This window comes from Pinus tabuliformis, chromosome 8 (genome assembly GCF_031772625.1).
Source record: "Pinus tabuliformis cultivar Carrire ecotype Pingquan chromosome 8, CPIR1, whole genome shotgun sequence".
NCBI classification, from domain to species: Eukaryota; Viridiplantae; Streptophyta; class Pinopsida; order Pinales; family Pinaceae; genus Pinus; species Pinus tabuliformis.
In genome coordinates, this window is record NC_142294.1 from 1,477,144,345 (window position 1) to 1,477,162,601 (window position 18,257).

The 18,257-nt window shown below is 36.8% G+C and overlaps 1 protein-coding gene across 1 annotated transcript; it reads left to right on the top strand.

Moving 5' to 3' along the window:
* Positions 1 to 5,294: 5,294 nt before the first annotated feature.
* LOC149241386 (18.1 kDa class I heat shock protein-like) lies at positions 5,295 to 6,220 on the top strand. The gene is made up of 2 exons (XM_089373945.1): positions 5,295 to 5,747; positions 5,861 to 6,220. Exons 1-2 carry the CDS (start codon positions 5,540 to 5,542, stop codon positions 6,127 to 6,129), a joined length of 477 nt encoding a protein of 158 aa, XP_089230071.1. The 5' UTR covers positions 5,295 to 5,539; the 3' UTR covers positions 6,130 to 6,220.
* The last annotated feature ends 12,037 nt before the right edge of the window (positions 6,221 to 18,257 follow it).

The following is an 18,257-nucleotide window of genomic DNA, read 5'->3' on the forward strand; positions in this document are numbered from 1 at the left end:
GTTCGAAACAAGTAATTGAATTGGAAATATCTGGATGGATGGGATGGCACGCTATTAGCCTCCCCACCCGGGTTATGCAGCGAACTGCCAGAAGAATGCAGAGGTCATGGAATACGCTTGTGGGCTAGAGACAACCCAAATATTGATACCGAAATTAAATAAACAAACAAATAAAAAGAAATTCCCGGACAAAAATGATCACAGAACCAAATTATTCTTCAGAACCACAACATATAAATTTATGATAAATAAGCTTTAACTGATGCCTATCATAAAACACACACCACTCAGCTTATGTTGTGGCAGAGCCTGCAAACAATGGCTAACAAATTAATGAAAACAAATCAGAATTGCAGAAATCTAGAAACCTCAATTCCAAAATCAGTTATTGTGGAAATTACTTGTAGGAAAGTAAGCATCCTGTAACTTTCAAAAACAAGTCAAGTTAAATATCTTGACAAAATAAATTTTTTAGATGCCCATAGGCCCTAAGGGTTGAACCTCGCTCTGATACCATATGTAACAGTGCAAAGTAAATATAAAGTTAATTTCCTATTAAAATCATAATCGGGGACGACTCTCCACTCAACCGTAGACTCAATTGTGCAACGACTTTCTACAACTGGCCACCCCGGGCCCTCAATCAACGTACTACTGTCAGTGACTCCTAAGTCTTAGAACACCATTCTCCCAAGAGAATGAAAGATAGAAACTCGGAAAGATGGAATGCCTCCCATCCTCCTCACCCTCTAATAAATAGAGCAAACATTGGATGGGGAACCACATGCACACACTCCATGTGTCTACATGCGACTTTGATTTTTAGCTTTCTTTACTTTTCTTTTGATTTTTTTAGTTTTCTTGTTTTATTTCTTTTCTTTTCTTTAGCTTTCTTGTTTTATTTTCTTCTTTTTCCTGTTTTTCTTGTTTTATTTCTATTTATTCTTATTTAGAGAATAACCATTTTTATTTTTATTATTTATTTATTTATTATTTTGTATATATTTTTAATATCATTTATGATTTATTATTTTTATTATTTAAGTGATTTATTATTTATATTATTTATTATTTATTATTAAGGGGAGGTATATTACAAAATATTATATTTTATATTATTTTTAAGTTATATCAACCTTGGGATGAGTTTCCAAATGAGATGTGTGGGCTTCTTATCGGAATCTATGTGGCATCTCCATTCATACAAATATAATCCTAGCATTTTGGTTACGTGAGGGGGGATTATTGTCATTCTTCCAAGGGAGATTTGCTAAATTTACATTGTCATACTATGACCATATTGTAATTTATGGAAATGTATGTCATGAAATTATGAACAGTTATGACTTGAATAAAATATGGAATCTACTACCATGAGGTCGTGAGGAAACAATGACCATGCATAAGGGAAATGGTGGACATTGAGAAGCACTAATATAGCTAAGAATTTCTTCCTGAGGCATGAGATCCTCTTCAATATACTATGACTAGCGAACCATGACTGGACATTCCCCATACAATCCCCAAAACATGATACCCATACCCAACTTTTGTGCCATGATCAACGTTATTTCAATTAACCCATTATAAAAAAAATTCTGAAACAAAATTATACCAAACATGATAGCCACAACTGACATATAGACAATAAAAGACCGAATACATAAATCAAAAAATGAATCAAACATTGTTGCCTCAGCCAAGTCGACACCAATAAGACTAATACCAAAAGTCGGAACCAACACTTAACTAGACAAGAAATAAAGCCAACGAAGAGACAAAAACCTTGTAGATTGGTTCAAAGACCACCTTAAATGCGAGCCAACTGCAAGGGACCCTCCTCCATCACTCGTCATTGTCCAAGAAGAAAATTGTTGCAGGGACCCTCACACTTGAGCTCGAAGGATCCAACAGGTCCCTACTATCTGATTCATGGTCAATATGACCTTCCACGTGTGCCATGTGGGAGACAATCCCATCCAAACATAAACACGAATTTCTGACCATTCTCTTAATGTCTTCTAGGGTGGCGAAGACATTATATCGCTACACTTGCTTGTTCTTCAAAACCAAACCCAACAGGGCATTCATTTTCTAGTGAAGAGCCACTGAATTCAAATAATGCTTCTTCTTGCACCTGGTGTTCCCAGGGTTAGGAACCCATGCTGACATGTCCTCCATAATCTCAGATTCTGAATGGGACCTTCTTTCAACCCCTGCTTGAGTCTCAAGCTTACAAATTTCCTTCCTTGTATCTAGTAGGATATCATTGAAGTAAGTGACTACCAAACCATGAGCAAAGATTCTTGATGTTCTCTGACCCTACGGATCAAAACCACCTCCCCCCCACCATATACACCACATCCTCTGCCTTGGTGGCATAGCTAGGACATGGGGGTCACACCTAGAGCAGATGCTATGAACCTATCTACCTACAATGAAACAAGAAAAAAGAACACACCGGCCTTTTGATGGACTAGGGTACCAACACACAATATCATCACCGAAACTCCAAACACAAAACTTAGACTTGAGGAAAACCCCATGAGAGAGGCAAAGGTCACTTTAGCCTCGACTACAGACTCACTCTCCAATATTATTAAGCACATGAGCATACACCAATAAAATTTGAGACCACAGACACCTATAAGATGCGACCCTCCTGTATTTTCAACCAATAGTGGAAATGTCGGCAGCGAAAAAGGGCTCACACACCAATGACCAAAGAAATTAAACCTGATAGAACCCACCTGACCAAACTTAAACCAATTCAATAAGTCCCAAATTAAAATACACAGGCCAGATAGTAAACCACCCCACTCCCAAACCATGGGCAGAGATTGAAATTCCAGGCCCAACAACATAAACTCTAAGACCTCGGACTCAGATACAATGATATAATGAAGGAAAGAACTAGAGACAAAAAAAGAACAACCTTGACCACTGCACTCCAAGAAGTGATTGATGCCAACTCCAACGTACCAAAAAAATGAATTCCAGGCAACCATACATGGACTAGGGTAGCCAAAATTACCTGTTGATTCTTCCTCCTCTTGCATCAGCCAACAAAATCCCGCTCAACGGCATGCTCCTCACCAACACAGTTTGGTCACAGTGCATGCAGTGGGAGGCCGAGGATCAACCCTTTCCTCCACTCAAACCACCACAAAACGCTAGACCCAAAACCACCATAGAACCGAATATATTAAAAATGGCAACTAGAGGGCTACATGCATATGCATGCGGGGGCAGGTCGTGCCCCCTCCTTAAATGCCCATCACCTTCATGGGGGTGCCAGACATTGCCTCCAAGATACTCGTCTCTACCACATTAACGCCCCCATGAGGGGTTTTCATTGGCTTATTAAATAAAAGAATTTACTTTATTATTCACTATATTATTATTCATTATAACACATACATGTTAAAATTTTGTTTACAAGTATGAACTTATTTTTTTTATTGGTTTAATAAATTTTAAAAGCATTTTTAAGGTTAAAGTGTGTAGGTTAGGTGTAATTTTAATATTAAATAGACTAACAATTTATTAATATAAAATTTATTTTAACATTAATTCTAATGTTGAATGTAAGTATAATCTATTCAATGTGAAACTATAATCATATCTTCACAATTAATTCTCACTCCTTAATTCCTTTCCATAAGATTTGAATCTAACACTTCATAAAACTAAAATCAAAATAAACCAATTATTCTCATAACTGGTTAAGCTTACCTATTTAATATTATATATATATGTGTGTGTGTGTGTGTGTTTTTAATGCATTTATAATTTAATTGGCTTGGAAAACAATCCAAATAAATAATTATTTTTAAATATATTATAATTTATGTAATTAAATAAAAATTTAAAAATTCAAATAATCTTGGATTAATCCCCGAATGGTATGACGGGAGATGGGACAAGTTGGGGGTTGACATACATACCATTCCATATAGCAATTATGAGAGGGGATGTGTTACGCAACACCCTCTAAGTCTAATTAAGATAGCAAGTTGGCAAGGATTTCACTATGCTTGCTCATTATTTGGATACGCTGCCACCAACTCAATTTTAGAATTTCCTTTCACTTGCAAATAAGGGAGATCAACTCTTGATGTGATCATGATGGCATCAATGTAATTGGTTTAATAAACCTCAACTCCTACATCCATATGCAATTAGTGGGGGTGGCCTTCATTGCATGACCTTTGGGCTTCTCGAGCAAGCTTGTTGTTCCTCCTAGTTGATTTTGTTCTTGCCTCCACAATAATAGATTGGTTAGTTCCTTCCTTCTCATTTCTTTTTCCTACAAATTGCCTTTTCCTCTTCACTCTCCTTATTTCTAGTTGCATTATCTCGGGAGTTTGCTCTTGCCCCAACTCACCTTTCCTGCTTTGCATTTGATGCCCTTTCTTTCTTTTTATCAGTTCCTCCTACTCTATGTTAAGTCCTGGTTTTGATTCGATGAGAATGTGTTGTTGGCATGTTAGATATCGACATAATGCTACATACTATGAGACAAGAGGTCGGATGTGTGCTCCTCAGCAGAATGGATCCTCTGTTAGATGTTGCCATAACTAGAATAGGTCAAGCTCAATGAAATAGAATGATATATTGCAAAGGAATGTGTTTGTTTATCAAGCACTGATATTGCTAAGGAAGTGGTTCTCTCGATACCCAACACTAGTCACACCAAGGGTAAATAAAAATTAATATCAGTACTCAGTGGATCTATACTAACGTATAAAGACTTTAGCTAGAGTATTGTTGAACAAGAATGAGCTAAAAAAGGAGATTCTTCATATATTTGATGAGCTCTAACTCTATATGAAGACCTTGGATAAACACATAGAAAAGATTGAGGAACATATAGACCTCCCACCGGACCTTAAAAGCTCCCTTTTTTGTTTACCAAGATGTACTAGCTATTTATTTGGATAATATTAGTATTTTAACTAAACCTCAATATTTTCTAATTTGTCTTTTAAACATTTTATTTACCTAAATAAAAATTCATAATTTTAATACTAATCTAGTTTTCATAATAACAACTAATAGATTTTTTTTCCATCAACGAGAAAAAAACAAAAAACAAAATCACAATATAGATATTTTCTTGGCATCCAACAAAATTTCATGGTTCCATTCCATCGTAAACATTTGACTGGTCAAATCATGATCTCAACATTAATCGATGAGGGCAAACATAAAGAAACCCCCGGAACAATCCGATTTACTGTAAATGGAACCATGATTCCCGCCCCAAGTTATAAATACGGCAAACAGCTTCCGAACTGTGCAAAGGAAGTTCCTGGAACAATCTAGTGGAAGACGATTAGAACGTTTGAAAAGCACCTTCGAATAATCCAGTGGAAGAGGACTAGAACCTTTGAGAAGCACCTTCGTTCTTGAACATTCTACCCTTTTTATTCTGCTGTTATAAATTTCCACCTATCCTTCCCCAAATCGCAACAAGAAGTGTGCAAATCTTGAAAGATCTCGCATTAGCGTTACAGAATCGGTATTAATTGCAAGCATGTCTCTCATTCCTAGTTTTTTCGGCAATCCATCCAGCATCTTTGATCCATTATCGCTGGATTTATGGGACCCTTTCGAAGCAGGGAAGTCTCCATTTTTTAGCGATAGGGGCCACTTTTCAAGAGATGATGCAACAGCCATAGCTAACACTCAATTCGACTGGAAGGAAACTTCCGATGCGCACATCTTCAAGGCTGATCTTCCAGGTAATTATCATGTTTCTTGCTACCAATTTACAGGGGTTTTGTTATTCTCGTCATTAATGGCGGATTGGTTGCTATTGAGAGCCGCGGATTTATTTAATTTTTATTCACGGCAGGTCTGAAGAAAGAGGAGGTAAAGATAGAGGTAGAAGACAGCCGAGTTCTACAGATAAGTGGTGAACGCAAGAAGGAAGAAGAGCAAAAGAACGACAAATGGCACCGGATTGAGCGCTCTCGTGGAAAATTTCTTCGGCGTTTCCGTCTACCCGAAAACGCCAAGGTGGAGGAGGTGAAGGCTACAATGGACAGCGGAGTGCTTACTGTCACGGTCCCAAAACAGCCTCAGCCTAAGCCTGAGGTTAGAGCCATCGAAATCTCTGGTTAATTGAAAGAAAAATCAGTGGACATTGCGGCAGGGGCTGTGTGTTGAGTTCTACCATATATTCAGTCCCTCCCCAGAATGTGAGTGTGTGTAAGGGCTTGGTTCCCAAAAATTATAGGAGTTTCCTAAACATATGGACGTACGGAAATGACAGTGTTGATATAAAGTTTTGGTGGCCTGTAATTGCATTTTTCTTAAAATTAAGTAATTGAATGTATAAACTCTTTTGACATCCTGTATTCCTATACGCTGCATTGCATTCTGTTTTCTTTCAGTGATGATTGGGCTTTTTTATATGGATTTTACTTTTAACCTTCAAGCAACTCACAATTAAGTATTGTTGAAGATTTAATTCAATCACCATTTGCATTGAAGCAAAGCATTATTGAACACTATGAACAAGCAATGTTACTCCTTTAGTCTCTATTCAATTACTTTTTACTTGTGTATTTATGGTGATGATCCCTTACATTCTATTGTTGCTGTTACTGTGTATCTAGGCTAGGCTTAAGCTTAACCTTCCTAACATCTTTTTTTGAAGCTTACCAACATATCTTTTTGAAGCATTCTTGATGAAAGAGCTTCCACCTTTGATGAAAGAGCTTCCACCTTTGATGAAAGAGCTTCCACCTTTGTTTGGTTGGAGTGCATTAGTTTATTTGGAGTTCATCTTGTATCTTGTTAGAGAGCATTAGATTCTTTAGAACTTATCTTGTCAACGGGGTCTCGATCACAATTTTGAAACATTTAATGATGATGCATGAAAAAGTTCAATGATCATGCGTTTGAGCCTCGTATAATCAATGTTTCCTTTCCTATTGACATATGTGGACTCTTTTGGATTACAAGGCACAATTGGTCTTATGAGAATTGTCTAATTGGTTTTATCAGAATTGTCTCTTCGTTTTTCTAAATGATTCACTTTCCTTAACAAGGGTAAGTGGTTAATATTGACCAACTAGTTTACTACAAACTTGATTTCAAAGTCAACATTGAAATGAACATTCAATTTATTAATGATTACAATGTTGCATTTGGGCACAATTGGTCTCATGAGAATTGTCTAATTGGTCTTATCAAAATTTTCTCTTTGTTTTTCTAAGTGATTCACTTCCCTCAACGAGGCGAAGTGGTTATTATTGACCAACTCATTACTACACACTTGATTTCAAAGTCAACATTGAAATGAACATTCCATTTATCAATGATTACAATGTTGCATTTGGGCACAATTGGTCTTATGAGAAATGTCTAATTGGTCTTACGAGAATTGTCTCTTTGTTTTTCTAAGTGAATTACTTTCCTCAACAAGGTGAAGTGGTTATTATTGACTAACTAGTTTACTACACACTTTATTTAGAACTCAACATTGAAATGAACATTCCATTTACCAATGATTACAATGTTGCATTGTTGCATTTAATAACATTGGTGCTAGAGTGTTCAAATTCATCTCTTATGTGTACCTTTACCCACCTTCCAAATGTGTTTCATAAAATTATCTATTATATATGATATCATTTGGAATTGTTATTTCACGAGACTTATCATTGACATCACTTTTAATTATTGAATTTATGTTTGCATATTCCATACTCTTACTCTTAACTCTTTCATTGTTGGTCAAGACCCTTCATAGTGCTTCATCCTTTAAAAAGATTGGCTATTTAGGTCAAGTATGTCTTTAAATGTAATTGAGATTTCCTAGCAATTTATCTTAAGGAAATCCTCAAAGTTGGATTAAAATCTTCACTCCATTATGGAGTATGATTAGTTTACTTTACCCATGCACCATCAATCTTCCTAGTTCTTATGACTTCTTGGATTTTTTGATTCCTTTTGATGATGCTATGGGAAGATACGCATAAACTCTTATTTCCTTATAAGTCGGCATAAAAAGATATGTTTCCTCTTAAGTGATACCAATGCATCACCATTTACTTGTTTCTTATTGAATTGGGAAGGATAGAGGTTGGAATATAAAGATTTATTTTGCCTATTAAGTGATACCAATGTGTCATTCAAACACATAATTTGTATAAAGATGGAAATTTGGTGAATATCTCAAAAACAATACCCATTGACATGAACATACTCAAGAACATATTGATTAGTAAAAATTGTTCTCCTAATGAATTTGAACTTTATATTTCCCATTTCAAAGAGTTCCATAGAGTCTTCATTGGGTGATACGAAAAAACGAAAAGCATCAATCTTTGGATTGTTGAACATGGGTTTGACACTAAAAAAGGGGTGGGACAACCATTTATGAAAGGAACGATCCAAGGGGAACCTATACAAGCTTTGATCCAACGAATGAATTCACTACTAAAGCCCAATTTATCAAGGATTAAATATAAGGAGGAGTGTCTTACTTGATCAAAAGTGTTGGGCATATCTGACTTGATAACTAGTCCAGGTTCCCCTACTTCCTTATTGGAGTGAATAACTCCCTGTACCAAGATAATGTTATACAAAATATTTCTATGTTGCATAAAACCTCCTTGATTTTCAAAAATGATCTCAAGTAAAAGCTTTTTCAATATGTTCGTTATGATTATTTTTGTGATAATTTTGTATGCTACGTTGCAAAGGGAAAAAACCCCTCTAAATATAGTGAATTTAGAGGGTTTTTTTTCCCTTAGGGATTAATGTAAAAAAGGAAGAATTAGTACTTCCCCTAATCTTGTATTTCCTTCTCATCCCATTAGGAATTCTCAACAATTCACTCTTTATCAGAGACCAAAAGGTTTGATAGAAACTGAAAGTGAATCCATCAAGGCCTAGGGCTGTATCTCTATCCAACGCTTAAATTTCATCTATAACCTTAGCTTCTTCCATCTCTCTAATTAATTGTTGGTTTCCAACTTTTACTACTTTTCTTAGAATGCATGAAATTAACTCTTGTTCCTTTTCCATCTCATCTTTGTTGTCCTCAGTGTAAAGAGATTGAAAATGTAGGAATGCCTCTTGCTTAATATCAATGAAAGTGATCAATCTTGGCTTCCCATTGGGAGCGATTTCTCTCACGCTACTTTGTATTTCTCTGATCTTGGCCTACTTATGAAAGAGGGAAGTATTTTTATTGCTCCTTTGAAGCCACACATTTCTTGATTTCAAGTGCCAATATTCCTCCTCATTGGCTTACTAAGAATATGTCTGGTCAATTATTTTTCCTTTTCTATATGCCAATTCTCCACTTGGAAATTTTCTATTAAACTTTGATGATTCTTGAGTTGTTTTACCAACTCGAATCTGTTTTGGCCCAGGGCTAGGTATTTTTCCTTCACCTAGCTTCTTAATGCATGCTTAACTTCCTTTAATTTTGATTCTCGAAAAAAAGAGGGGGATCCTGTGACTAGAGTCAGCTAAGCTTCTTTGATTATATCAAAGACTCCATCTCCTTTTAACCATATTGGGTTATATCTAAATGCAATAGGGCCCAATTTTTTCATATTATCCAATGCTAAGGATATTGGTTTGTTATCAACTAATTCATCTTGTGCCAGAATTGAAGAGGCACATTCCAACCCTCTAATGAGCGAGGCACTATGCATCAGAAAGCAATCCAATCTTCTTGCTATATGATTCCCTCCACTTATCCTATTTGATCATGTGTATTTCCTTTCTTAGGGGGTGTATTAATTAAGTCCCATTTAGACCACATTTAGACATTAAATCCTGCATTCTTTCTTGAAAGGGGTCTTGAACAAGAATTCCCCATCTCTTCTAAAAAAATAGTAGAATGGTGTTGAAATAACCTCCTACGATATTGTTATCATGTCACTGCTTTTCTTTTTAATGATATCAATGAATCCTAGGACTCAATTTTTTCTCCATATATTATTGGATCATAAACATTAATGACAAATACCTTCTCCTTCATGTCCTTCCTTTCCAAGTGAATTGTAATCCAATATTTCAATTTGAGAATCAAAGTGAAAAAAGAGTCTAGCCAAAAAGTACCTAATACTCTTGAAGCCCCATGAGAGCTTTGCGAAATATCAGTACTATCTCACTAGAAGAATTTTTCTACATTTGAAATATTGGATTCTTCAATTTTGGTTTCTTGACGAAGAAGTATTAATGACTATTCCTTCTTTACTAAATCCTTAACCGATAGGGATTTTGAAGAGCTTCGCAAACCACTGATGTTCCATGACAATATTTTCATCATTTTTGGAGGGTTTTGTATTTTTCCTCCTCCCTCTTTTGTTTCTTCCTGGTCTTTGAGAAACACGGGCTTGCGAATCTTAGTGATTACTTGTTTAATTCCTAATTTCTTATTTAGTTCTTCTTCAATTTCCTGAGTCTTCTTCTTTGGGGGTGTTCCTTTCTTTTTCTTGGTGCTTTTGTTTTCCTCGCTACTACTCTCATTGGCCTAATTTAGGGTTTGGTCCTTGTTCCTTGTCATGATTCTAAACATTTCCCCTTTTATCTCCTTTGGATTGTTTGGGGTTCCATCGGCCTCATTTCCTTATTTTACTACTTAGCTTCCCTTAGCTTCCTCTAGTTTGGAACTTTGTGCTAAAACTAAGGTTTGGTTATTTCCTTCTTTTTCCTTTTCCTTATATATCTGAGGTTCCTTTATTTCCCCTTCTTCTCCTTCTATGTTAATGTATTCTTCCTCAGGAGTGCCTTTCCTTTTGTTATTATTTTCTTCTTCCTTGTCGCCTAGTTCTTTGTTTAATTTTCATGATTTTCTAATCTAATATTTACTTCCAATGATTTCTTAATTAATTCTTCTTGTTTTACATTCATCGTTAAGAAATTTTACATAGTAAATCTCAACTGTAAATCAACAATGATAGTAGGATCATGAAAAGATTGCCAAACACAAGAGACACAAATTTTTACCTTGGGAAAACCCTAACTTGGGAAAAACCCAATAACCTTTTCCTAGAGAAATTGTCAAATTCAAAAAGAGATACAATTTGATTTTTCCCAATTAAACAAGGTCAAACTAACCATAGATGCAAATGAGTCAAACCTAGTCAAATAGACAAACATTCAGTCTTCCCATTCTTCCTCATAAATTTGTTCAACCTGGTCAACAAGGTTGAATTTCGACCTCCTGTAGCTCCACTGAAGTTTGGTCAACCTACGGTCAACTACACAAAAAAACTGCTTAGAAAATCTCAGTCTTGCGACCACACATGTGAGCTAGCTTGCTAGTCAATGATGGTCAAGGTTCTATCTTGTTTTTCTCTCCTTCCTTCGCATGTGTCAACAAAACACAAAAGAATTGATGAGTGGTCCAAATTAATCCAAATGGGTGAATATGAATGGAAATATATAATTGTTGAAGGAGCCAAATAGGTGTGCCCTTTCACTAAGATGACTTGAACTTCTTAGAGGGAAAACTTGACTTTTTGGAGGGAAAATTTGAAATTAAATTTTTTGACCTTTTCCTTCTTTTATTTGGAGTCGACTTAAAAATCAAATTTATATTTTCATTATATTTAAATTTTTGGGCTTATAGAATAAATGAATACTGAGTGTAGCAACCAAAATTCAACACTCCCTCTTAACTAGGGAGGTGTTCTCTTTGACTTCCTCAGATGTTCTCTTGTTGAAAATTTTCTCCATCCCAAGAAAAGGTTGAAGGGGCTAGTTATTTTGATGGATCCATCCACTTCATGTTTTATTCTAGAACCACGTCGAAAGCATCTATCAACATCATGTAAAAGGATCTAGTTACCTACTAGTCAAATATCCTTTGTAAATGGACCTAGTCATCCACTGGCTAAAGGCCTTTTGTAGTCCCATTGGCCAAATACCTTTTGGCCTTCTAGGGTCAACACTAGTCTTGGGTCACAAATTATCCAAGTCGTGTCTTGGAACTTAGTCAATACCTGTGACCTATTGTGAAACCCTGGGCCCATTTATCATTCCCACATGTTTTCAAATGTTATTGAATTGAAAATGACTTACCTGATTCTATAAGGAACTCACTCAAGCCATTAGCCGAATAACCATTGGAAATATGGTTAGGTAACCCCTGACTGAGGGACAAATCCGAGCCTTGATGCTATCTGGGCCAAAATCCTTAGCCACATTACATGACTCCTGGTCAATACCCTTGACCTAGGGAGAATCTTTGCCCCTTGATGCTACAAAATCAACACTCCCTTTAACCATGGGAAGGATTCTCAACCACTCCAAGCTTTTCTCTGAAGTATCTAAACTTCATCCTAGGACAAAGGCTTTGTGAGAATGTTAACATATTGCTCGTCTGTATAAATGAATAGGAGCCTCACTTCTCCCTTTTGTATCATGTGCTTCAACCTGTCATTACAATCTCTCCAACATATAATCAAGCAATATTGTGAGTAGTTTCTAAAGCCACACTGCTTCACAACTCGCCAACCTAGTTGCAATATTCTCAACCTCTGTTGTCTTCAGTGTGACAAATATCTACTTCCTAACCATCTAGGATATCATAGTAGGATCCAAACTAAATCATCATCCTGATGTGTTCTTCTTGTCTTTATCATTGTCTGTCCAGTTTGAATTTGTATAATCCATGCATATGTACTTCACCATTTGAGACATATCTCAATCCATATCCAACTGTACCATGTTGGTACCTCAACACATGTTGCGCCATAACTACTTTTCAGTCACCCTAACTGGGTTCTATCTCTAACACCAAAACAAATCTTGTTGTGTCAATCCTTGTTGCTCCCTTTGTCATTCAGAGTCTTCATATTAGTTACCATGGGAGTGGCCATGGACTGGATGTCCATCATCCCAAATATTTGAAGGATCATAATAATATTCTTCCTTTTACCAAGGAAGATCTCACTCAAATTCTACCACACTTCTAATCCCAAGAAGTAATGTATCCATCCAAGATTATTCATCTCAAACTCAAAGTTCAACTTCCTCTGACATTAAAGCAGGGCTTCATTGCTTCTTATATTAAGGAAGAAAATTTTCCTGCCAATGTTGCTCCCTCTGTCATGTGAGTCCTTCATCATGGCATCCTTCAAACTTGTTGGATTTCCTACTCCCTCTGAACTAGGAGCTCTTTTAGTCATTAGGCATGTTTCTAGATTTTAGTACAATTTATCCCTCTCGAACACAAATCACTCTTGGAGAATCCTCTTGACAAGCTTTTCTTTGTTCTTCCCAATGCTTTCATCTACTACCAGAGCCTGGTAGTGTTTACGATGTACCTACAACCCTCACTAGGAGGTCATAGAAGAAACGATTGTAACCCAATAAAATAAATAAAGGCAAGAGTTTAATTAATAATAAAGAAATAATAATCAAGGAAGAGAGATATAGAGTACTTCTCTTTTGTTCCTAGGATTGGAGCGATTTGACAACTCCCTCTTGATCCTTGCATTTTTGCAGAAATCATTGAAGGGGAAGGGGAAGGCTTCCCATTCCAAATCGAATTCTTCTCATGGAGGCAAGAAGGGTGACATGTCTAAAGTGAGATGCTTTAATTGTCACAAGATGGGACATTATGCGACTAATTGACCATCGAAAAAGTCCAAGAAGGGATCCTCGGAAGGATCGGAAGGTGAGGCGTTAGCCTCTCAGTTCGAAATGGACTTTACCCTCATCGCATGCATGGTGTCATCGATGATGGGTTGTGTCTGGTATCTTGACAGTGCAACCTCATTCCACATGACCGATGATAAAAATTAATTTAGTGCCTTGGAGGAGAAAGACCTCAAGATACGCATAGAGATGGGTGACGACAGAAGGTATAGTGTTTCAGGAGTGGGCAAAGTTGCTTTTCAGAGGGAGCATGAAGCTCCTATCACCTTGATAGATGTGAAGTATGTGCCTGGACTAAAGAAGAACTTGGTATCGGTCGCAATGTTGGAGGACAAAGGCTACGATGTTGTCTTTAGTAAAGGAAAGGCGTTTCTAAGACACAGCCATGGGTTAGACCAAGAGGATAGGGATTCAGGTGAAGAATATCTATAAACTAGAGGTAGAAGATTGTGCAACATTGAGTACGAAAGTAGAATTGGTGCAAATCCAAGACATTGGCAAGTTGTGGCACGGGCGATTGGGCCATTTGCATCATGGGGCTTTGAAGATAATGCAGGAGATATCTACAGGACTTCCCAAAGGTAAACTTGATCAAGTTTACACATGCAAAGGTTGTACCTTGTGAAAGTACACCAAGTCTTCCTTTCATGATCGAGACAGTCGAGCAAAGGCTATCTTAGAGCAAGTTAATATTGATGTGTGTGGACCGTTCTCGACAGCATCCACAATGAAGCAAAGGTATTATGTGATTTCATTGATGAATATTCTCATAAATGTTGGATTTATTTCATGCAGAAGAAGGACCAAACCTTCACAAAGTTTTGTGAGTTCAAAGCTTTGGTCGAGAAAGAGTCAGGGAAGAAGATCAAGGCTTTGAGAAGCGACAACAGAGGAGAATATGTCTCTCAAGAGTTTAAGGAATTATGTGCAGTGGAAGGAATTAAACGAAAGTTGACGACACCTCATAACCCACAGCAGAATGGGGTGGCCAAGAGGAAGAACAGAACTATTGTAGGGGCAGCACGGGCAATGCTTCATGACCAAGGCTTACCACTTCACTTGTGGGCTGAGGCATGCAACACAATGGTCTATTTTCATAATAGAAGCCCACATCGCATACTTTGGATGAAGACACCAGAGGAAGCTTTCTCCGGTAAGAGACCAGATGTGGGTAACTTCAGGATCTTTGGCTCATCAGAGTATCGCCATGTGACAAAGGATGCACTGAAGAAGCTTGAGCCGACAACAAAGTTGGGGATACTTGTGGGGTACACTGATACACCTCACAACTATCGGGTTTACTTGCCTACCAGTCAGAGGACAGTGGTTCACAGAGATCTCAAGTTTGATGAGCAGAAGGCCATGTGAGTTTCCCTTGAGAGGGAGCTCCAACTACAGGTTGTGGAGGAACGATTGCTTCCTAAGGAGGAGGAGCCTCAGACTGATGTGGAGCAGCCGCATGCAGAGGTTCCAGGAGTGGAGACATCCAATCAAGCAGAGTCTTCCAGAAATGGATGGAAGCGCACAAGAGAAGTTGACAGATTGTTGGAGGATGCAAGAGAGAATGTGGGAGCACCATCTTCTCAGCGCAGAAAGAGGAGGTAACCTGAGAGGTACACTGGATACATGGCCCTTGTTGGGGAATGTGTTGAGACTGAGCCATCTTCCTTTGAGGAAGTAGTGCAACAACCGATTTGGGTTGATGCTATGGTGGAGGAGTATGACTCCATAGTTTGTAACAGTGTTTGGGACGTGGTTCCGAGACCAAAGAACAATTCAGTTGTGAGTTCCTGTTGGCTTTACAAGGTAAAGCAAGTTGCTGATGGTAGTGTGGAGAAGCATAAGGCAAGATTTGTTGCCTGTGGCTTTTCACAGGTCAAGAGGATCATGTTGTTATAGTATATTTAGATAAAGGAGCAAGATGTTGACATTTTGACAAAGGCATCGTCAAAGTGTAAATTTGAGTTCCATAAAGACAGGATCAAGGTGGCAGATAATCGCTTTCTTGTTGAGAGGAAGTGTTGAAATATGGCAACAAGAATATTCCAATTTAGTTTGTCCTTGAATTAAATTGTGAATTAAAATTGAATTTAGTCTTAACAACTACTTGGAAATAATTAATTAATTTATTTTAAATTAATTAGTTGGAGAAATTCAAGTTAGAAGTCTTTCTGAAGTCATGCAAGAGTCATCCCTTAAATTAAGGACATAAGATTGAGTTATATTTGAGTTGTAATTAGTTAACTCAGTTTAATGGTTAAGTCTAGTTAAATTAGTTCCAAATTGTTTGAGGAACCAATAGTGAGTTAACAGTCAGTTGATGCATGCGTGCACTCAACTAGTGCTACTCCAATTAACTGAAGATTCCCTCATCAGAAACTCATGCATGTCTATTCTGAGAAAGACCCAATTGAGATTAAAGTCAAGGACAGTGTACTATTAGTTGCATGTGTTTTCTCATGGAGAAAACTCATGCATGCAGTCAAGGATTTAATCCTTGAGGATTGCGCAGTTTTGAAGGTTATCATCCACTTGGTAGATGAGTTTTCCACTTGGTAATAGGGAATCATCCACAAGGAACAACAAAATTAAATAGGAGCTTGGAGGGCAGAGAGGAAGGCTGGAGATTTCCTGTGAGCATTTGTGAGGATTGTACTGAGAGCTGGCTAGCTGTGAGAGCTAAGGCTTTGTATAATTCCTATGTATTTCCAACTATATGATAATACAATAGTGTGGGGTTTTTTAGCTGAGGCTTTCCCCAAAGTATTTTCATGTGTATTGTGCATTGATACTTCTTCTTCTGGTTATATTGTTCAACTCGATCTTTAAGCTTTTGCAAATTGATAGTCGAAGTAAGTTATAGTATTCTGCTTTGATTTATATTGCATTATCGGGTTAACCTACATCATATTTTCTACAGCAGATGCCACTAGAAGTGATGTTTGTGTCCAACATCTGCCAGAAGGTCAACATTTTTCCTCCACATTAGCTGCAAAAATAAAATATAAGAAACTCACAGCTCTGATAGAGAGTTGAGGTCACTCTAGGTTTAAATTCAGCAACATTCTCTAGGTTCAATGTTGATGTGTACTCCTTGGAGTATTCAAATTTTTTGCCTTAAGTACAAAATATCTTCCCCAATGTATTGATGGGTTAGGCTTTCTTGGTCTACACCTTCGACCTCCTACTTGATATTTCTGGGAATCCAAGTAGATGTAGATGGAGAAGAAGCAGAGGCATATTAATATCACTCATTTAAATTTGTAACCAAAAATAACTTGATACACACAATGATAGAAAGACAAAGTTCTTTGTAAGTTTGTACATGTGTATGGATCGATAAGAGCTCTGATCACCTCTCTGGAATTCTCGTTCAATTGGATGATGGATTAAAACAATCAAATCTCTTCCCCATTGTAGCAATATCAACATGTCACAAAATAAAATGCCATAACTACAAAATTGTATTCCTAGCACAACATTAAAGATAATAAAGTTCTGTGTAAGTTTGTACCTGTGTATGGATCGATAAGAGCTTTGCTCACCACTTTGGGATTCTCGTTCAATTGGATGATGGATTAAAACATTCAAATCTCTTCCCCAATGTAGCAACATGAACATGTCACAGAATAAAATGCCATACCTACGAAATTGTATTCCTGGCACAACATTAAAGATAATGCTAATTGGATTTTCCATTGCTTCTGTCTCTCACAAATCAACTAGAAGTAATGTATGTGTCTAACATCTGCCAGAAGGTCAACATTTTTCCTCCACATTAGCTACAAAAATAAATATATAAGAAACTCATTATGACCCTATATCAGGAGGAACTAAAGCAAAATATAGATGTTCATTTTCAAATAATGGCCCGGGGATTTGTTAAATATTTCAATGGGAAAGGAAAAATATAACATGGGGTAAACGTCAAATAATAAACTAAACCAATCATCAGAAAGGAATATAACATGCATGTAATGTAATTAAATGGATCGATAACAACTTCAATTACATAATTTAAGAATGTAATGTATATAGCTCTTATTACAGAATTTAAGAATGTAATGTGTGTGTGTGTGTATATATATGGTTTCGTTACTTAAATTTAGGATTTTTTTTTATAAGAGATGAAAGATTACTAATCTAAAGATTTTCAAAGAAGAAAATGCCATACCTACATTTGGACAGGGAGTTATTTCTCGAGACAACTAGCATCACTGGAAATTAGAATTGAAGTTATCTTTCCCCAAATCTAGTTGGGTAGCATATGAATTTACTACTACAACTGATAACTTTGGGAGGGCATAGGATTCATCCTAGGTAGCCAATTTTCTAATGGAACTAATATGGATCATATTATTTCTAGGTGTAGGAATGGGATATAGAATTGTATTCCTGGCACAACATTAAAGATAATGCTAACTGGATTTTCCACTGCCTCTGTCTCTCACAAATCAACTATCTCAACAAATTTGTGTTTCAAAAAGGATGGTTTTTTTACAACCTCCATATCGAAAATGAACTATGTTTCCATATTAAACAACTTAAGCCTTTAATAGAGGGTTGCTAGCCTCATAAGTTATGTGAACGGTTTGATGTCTGTTGCCTTAAAAGTC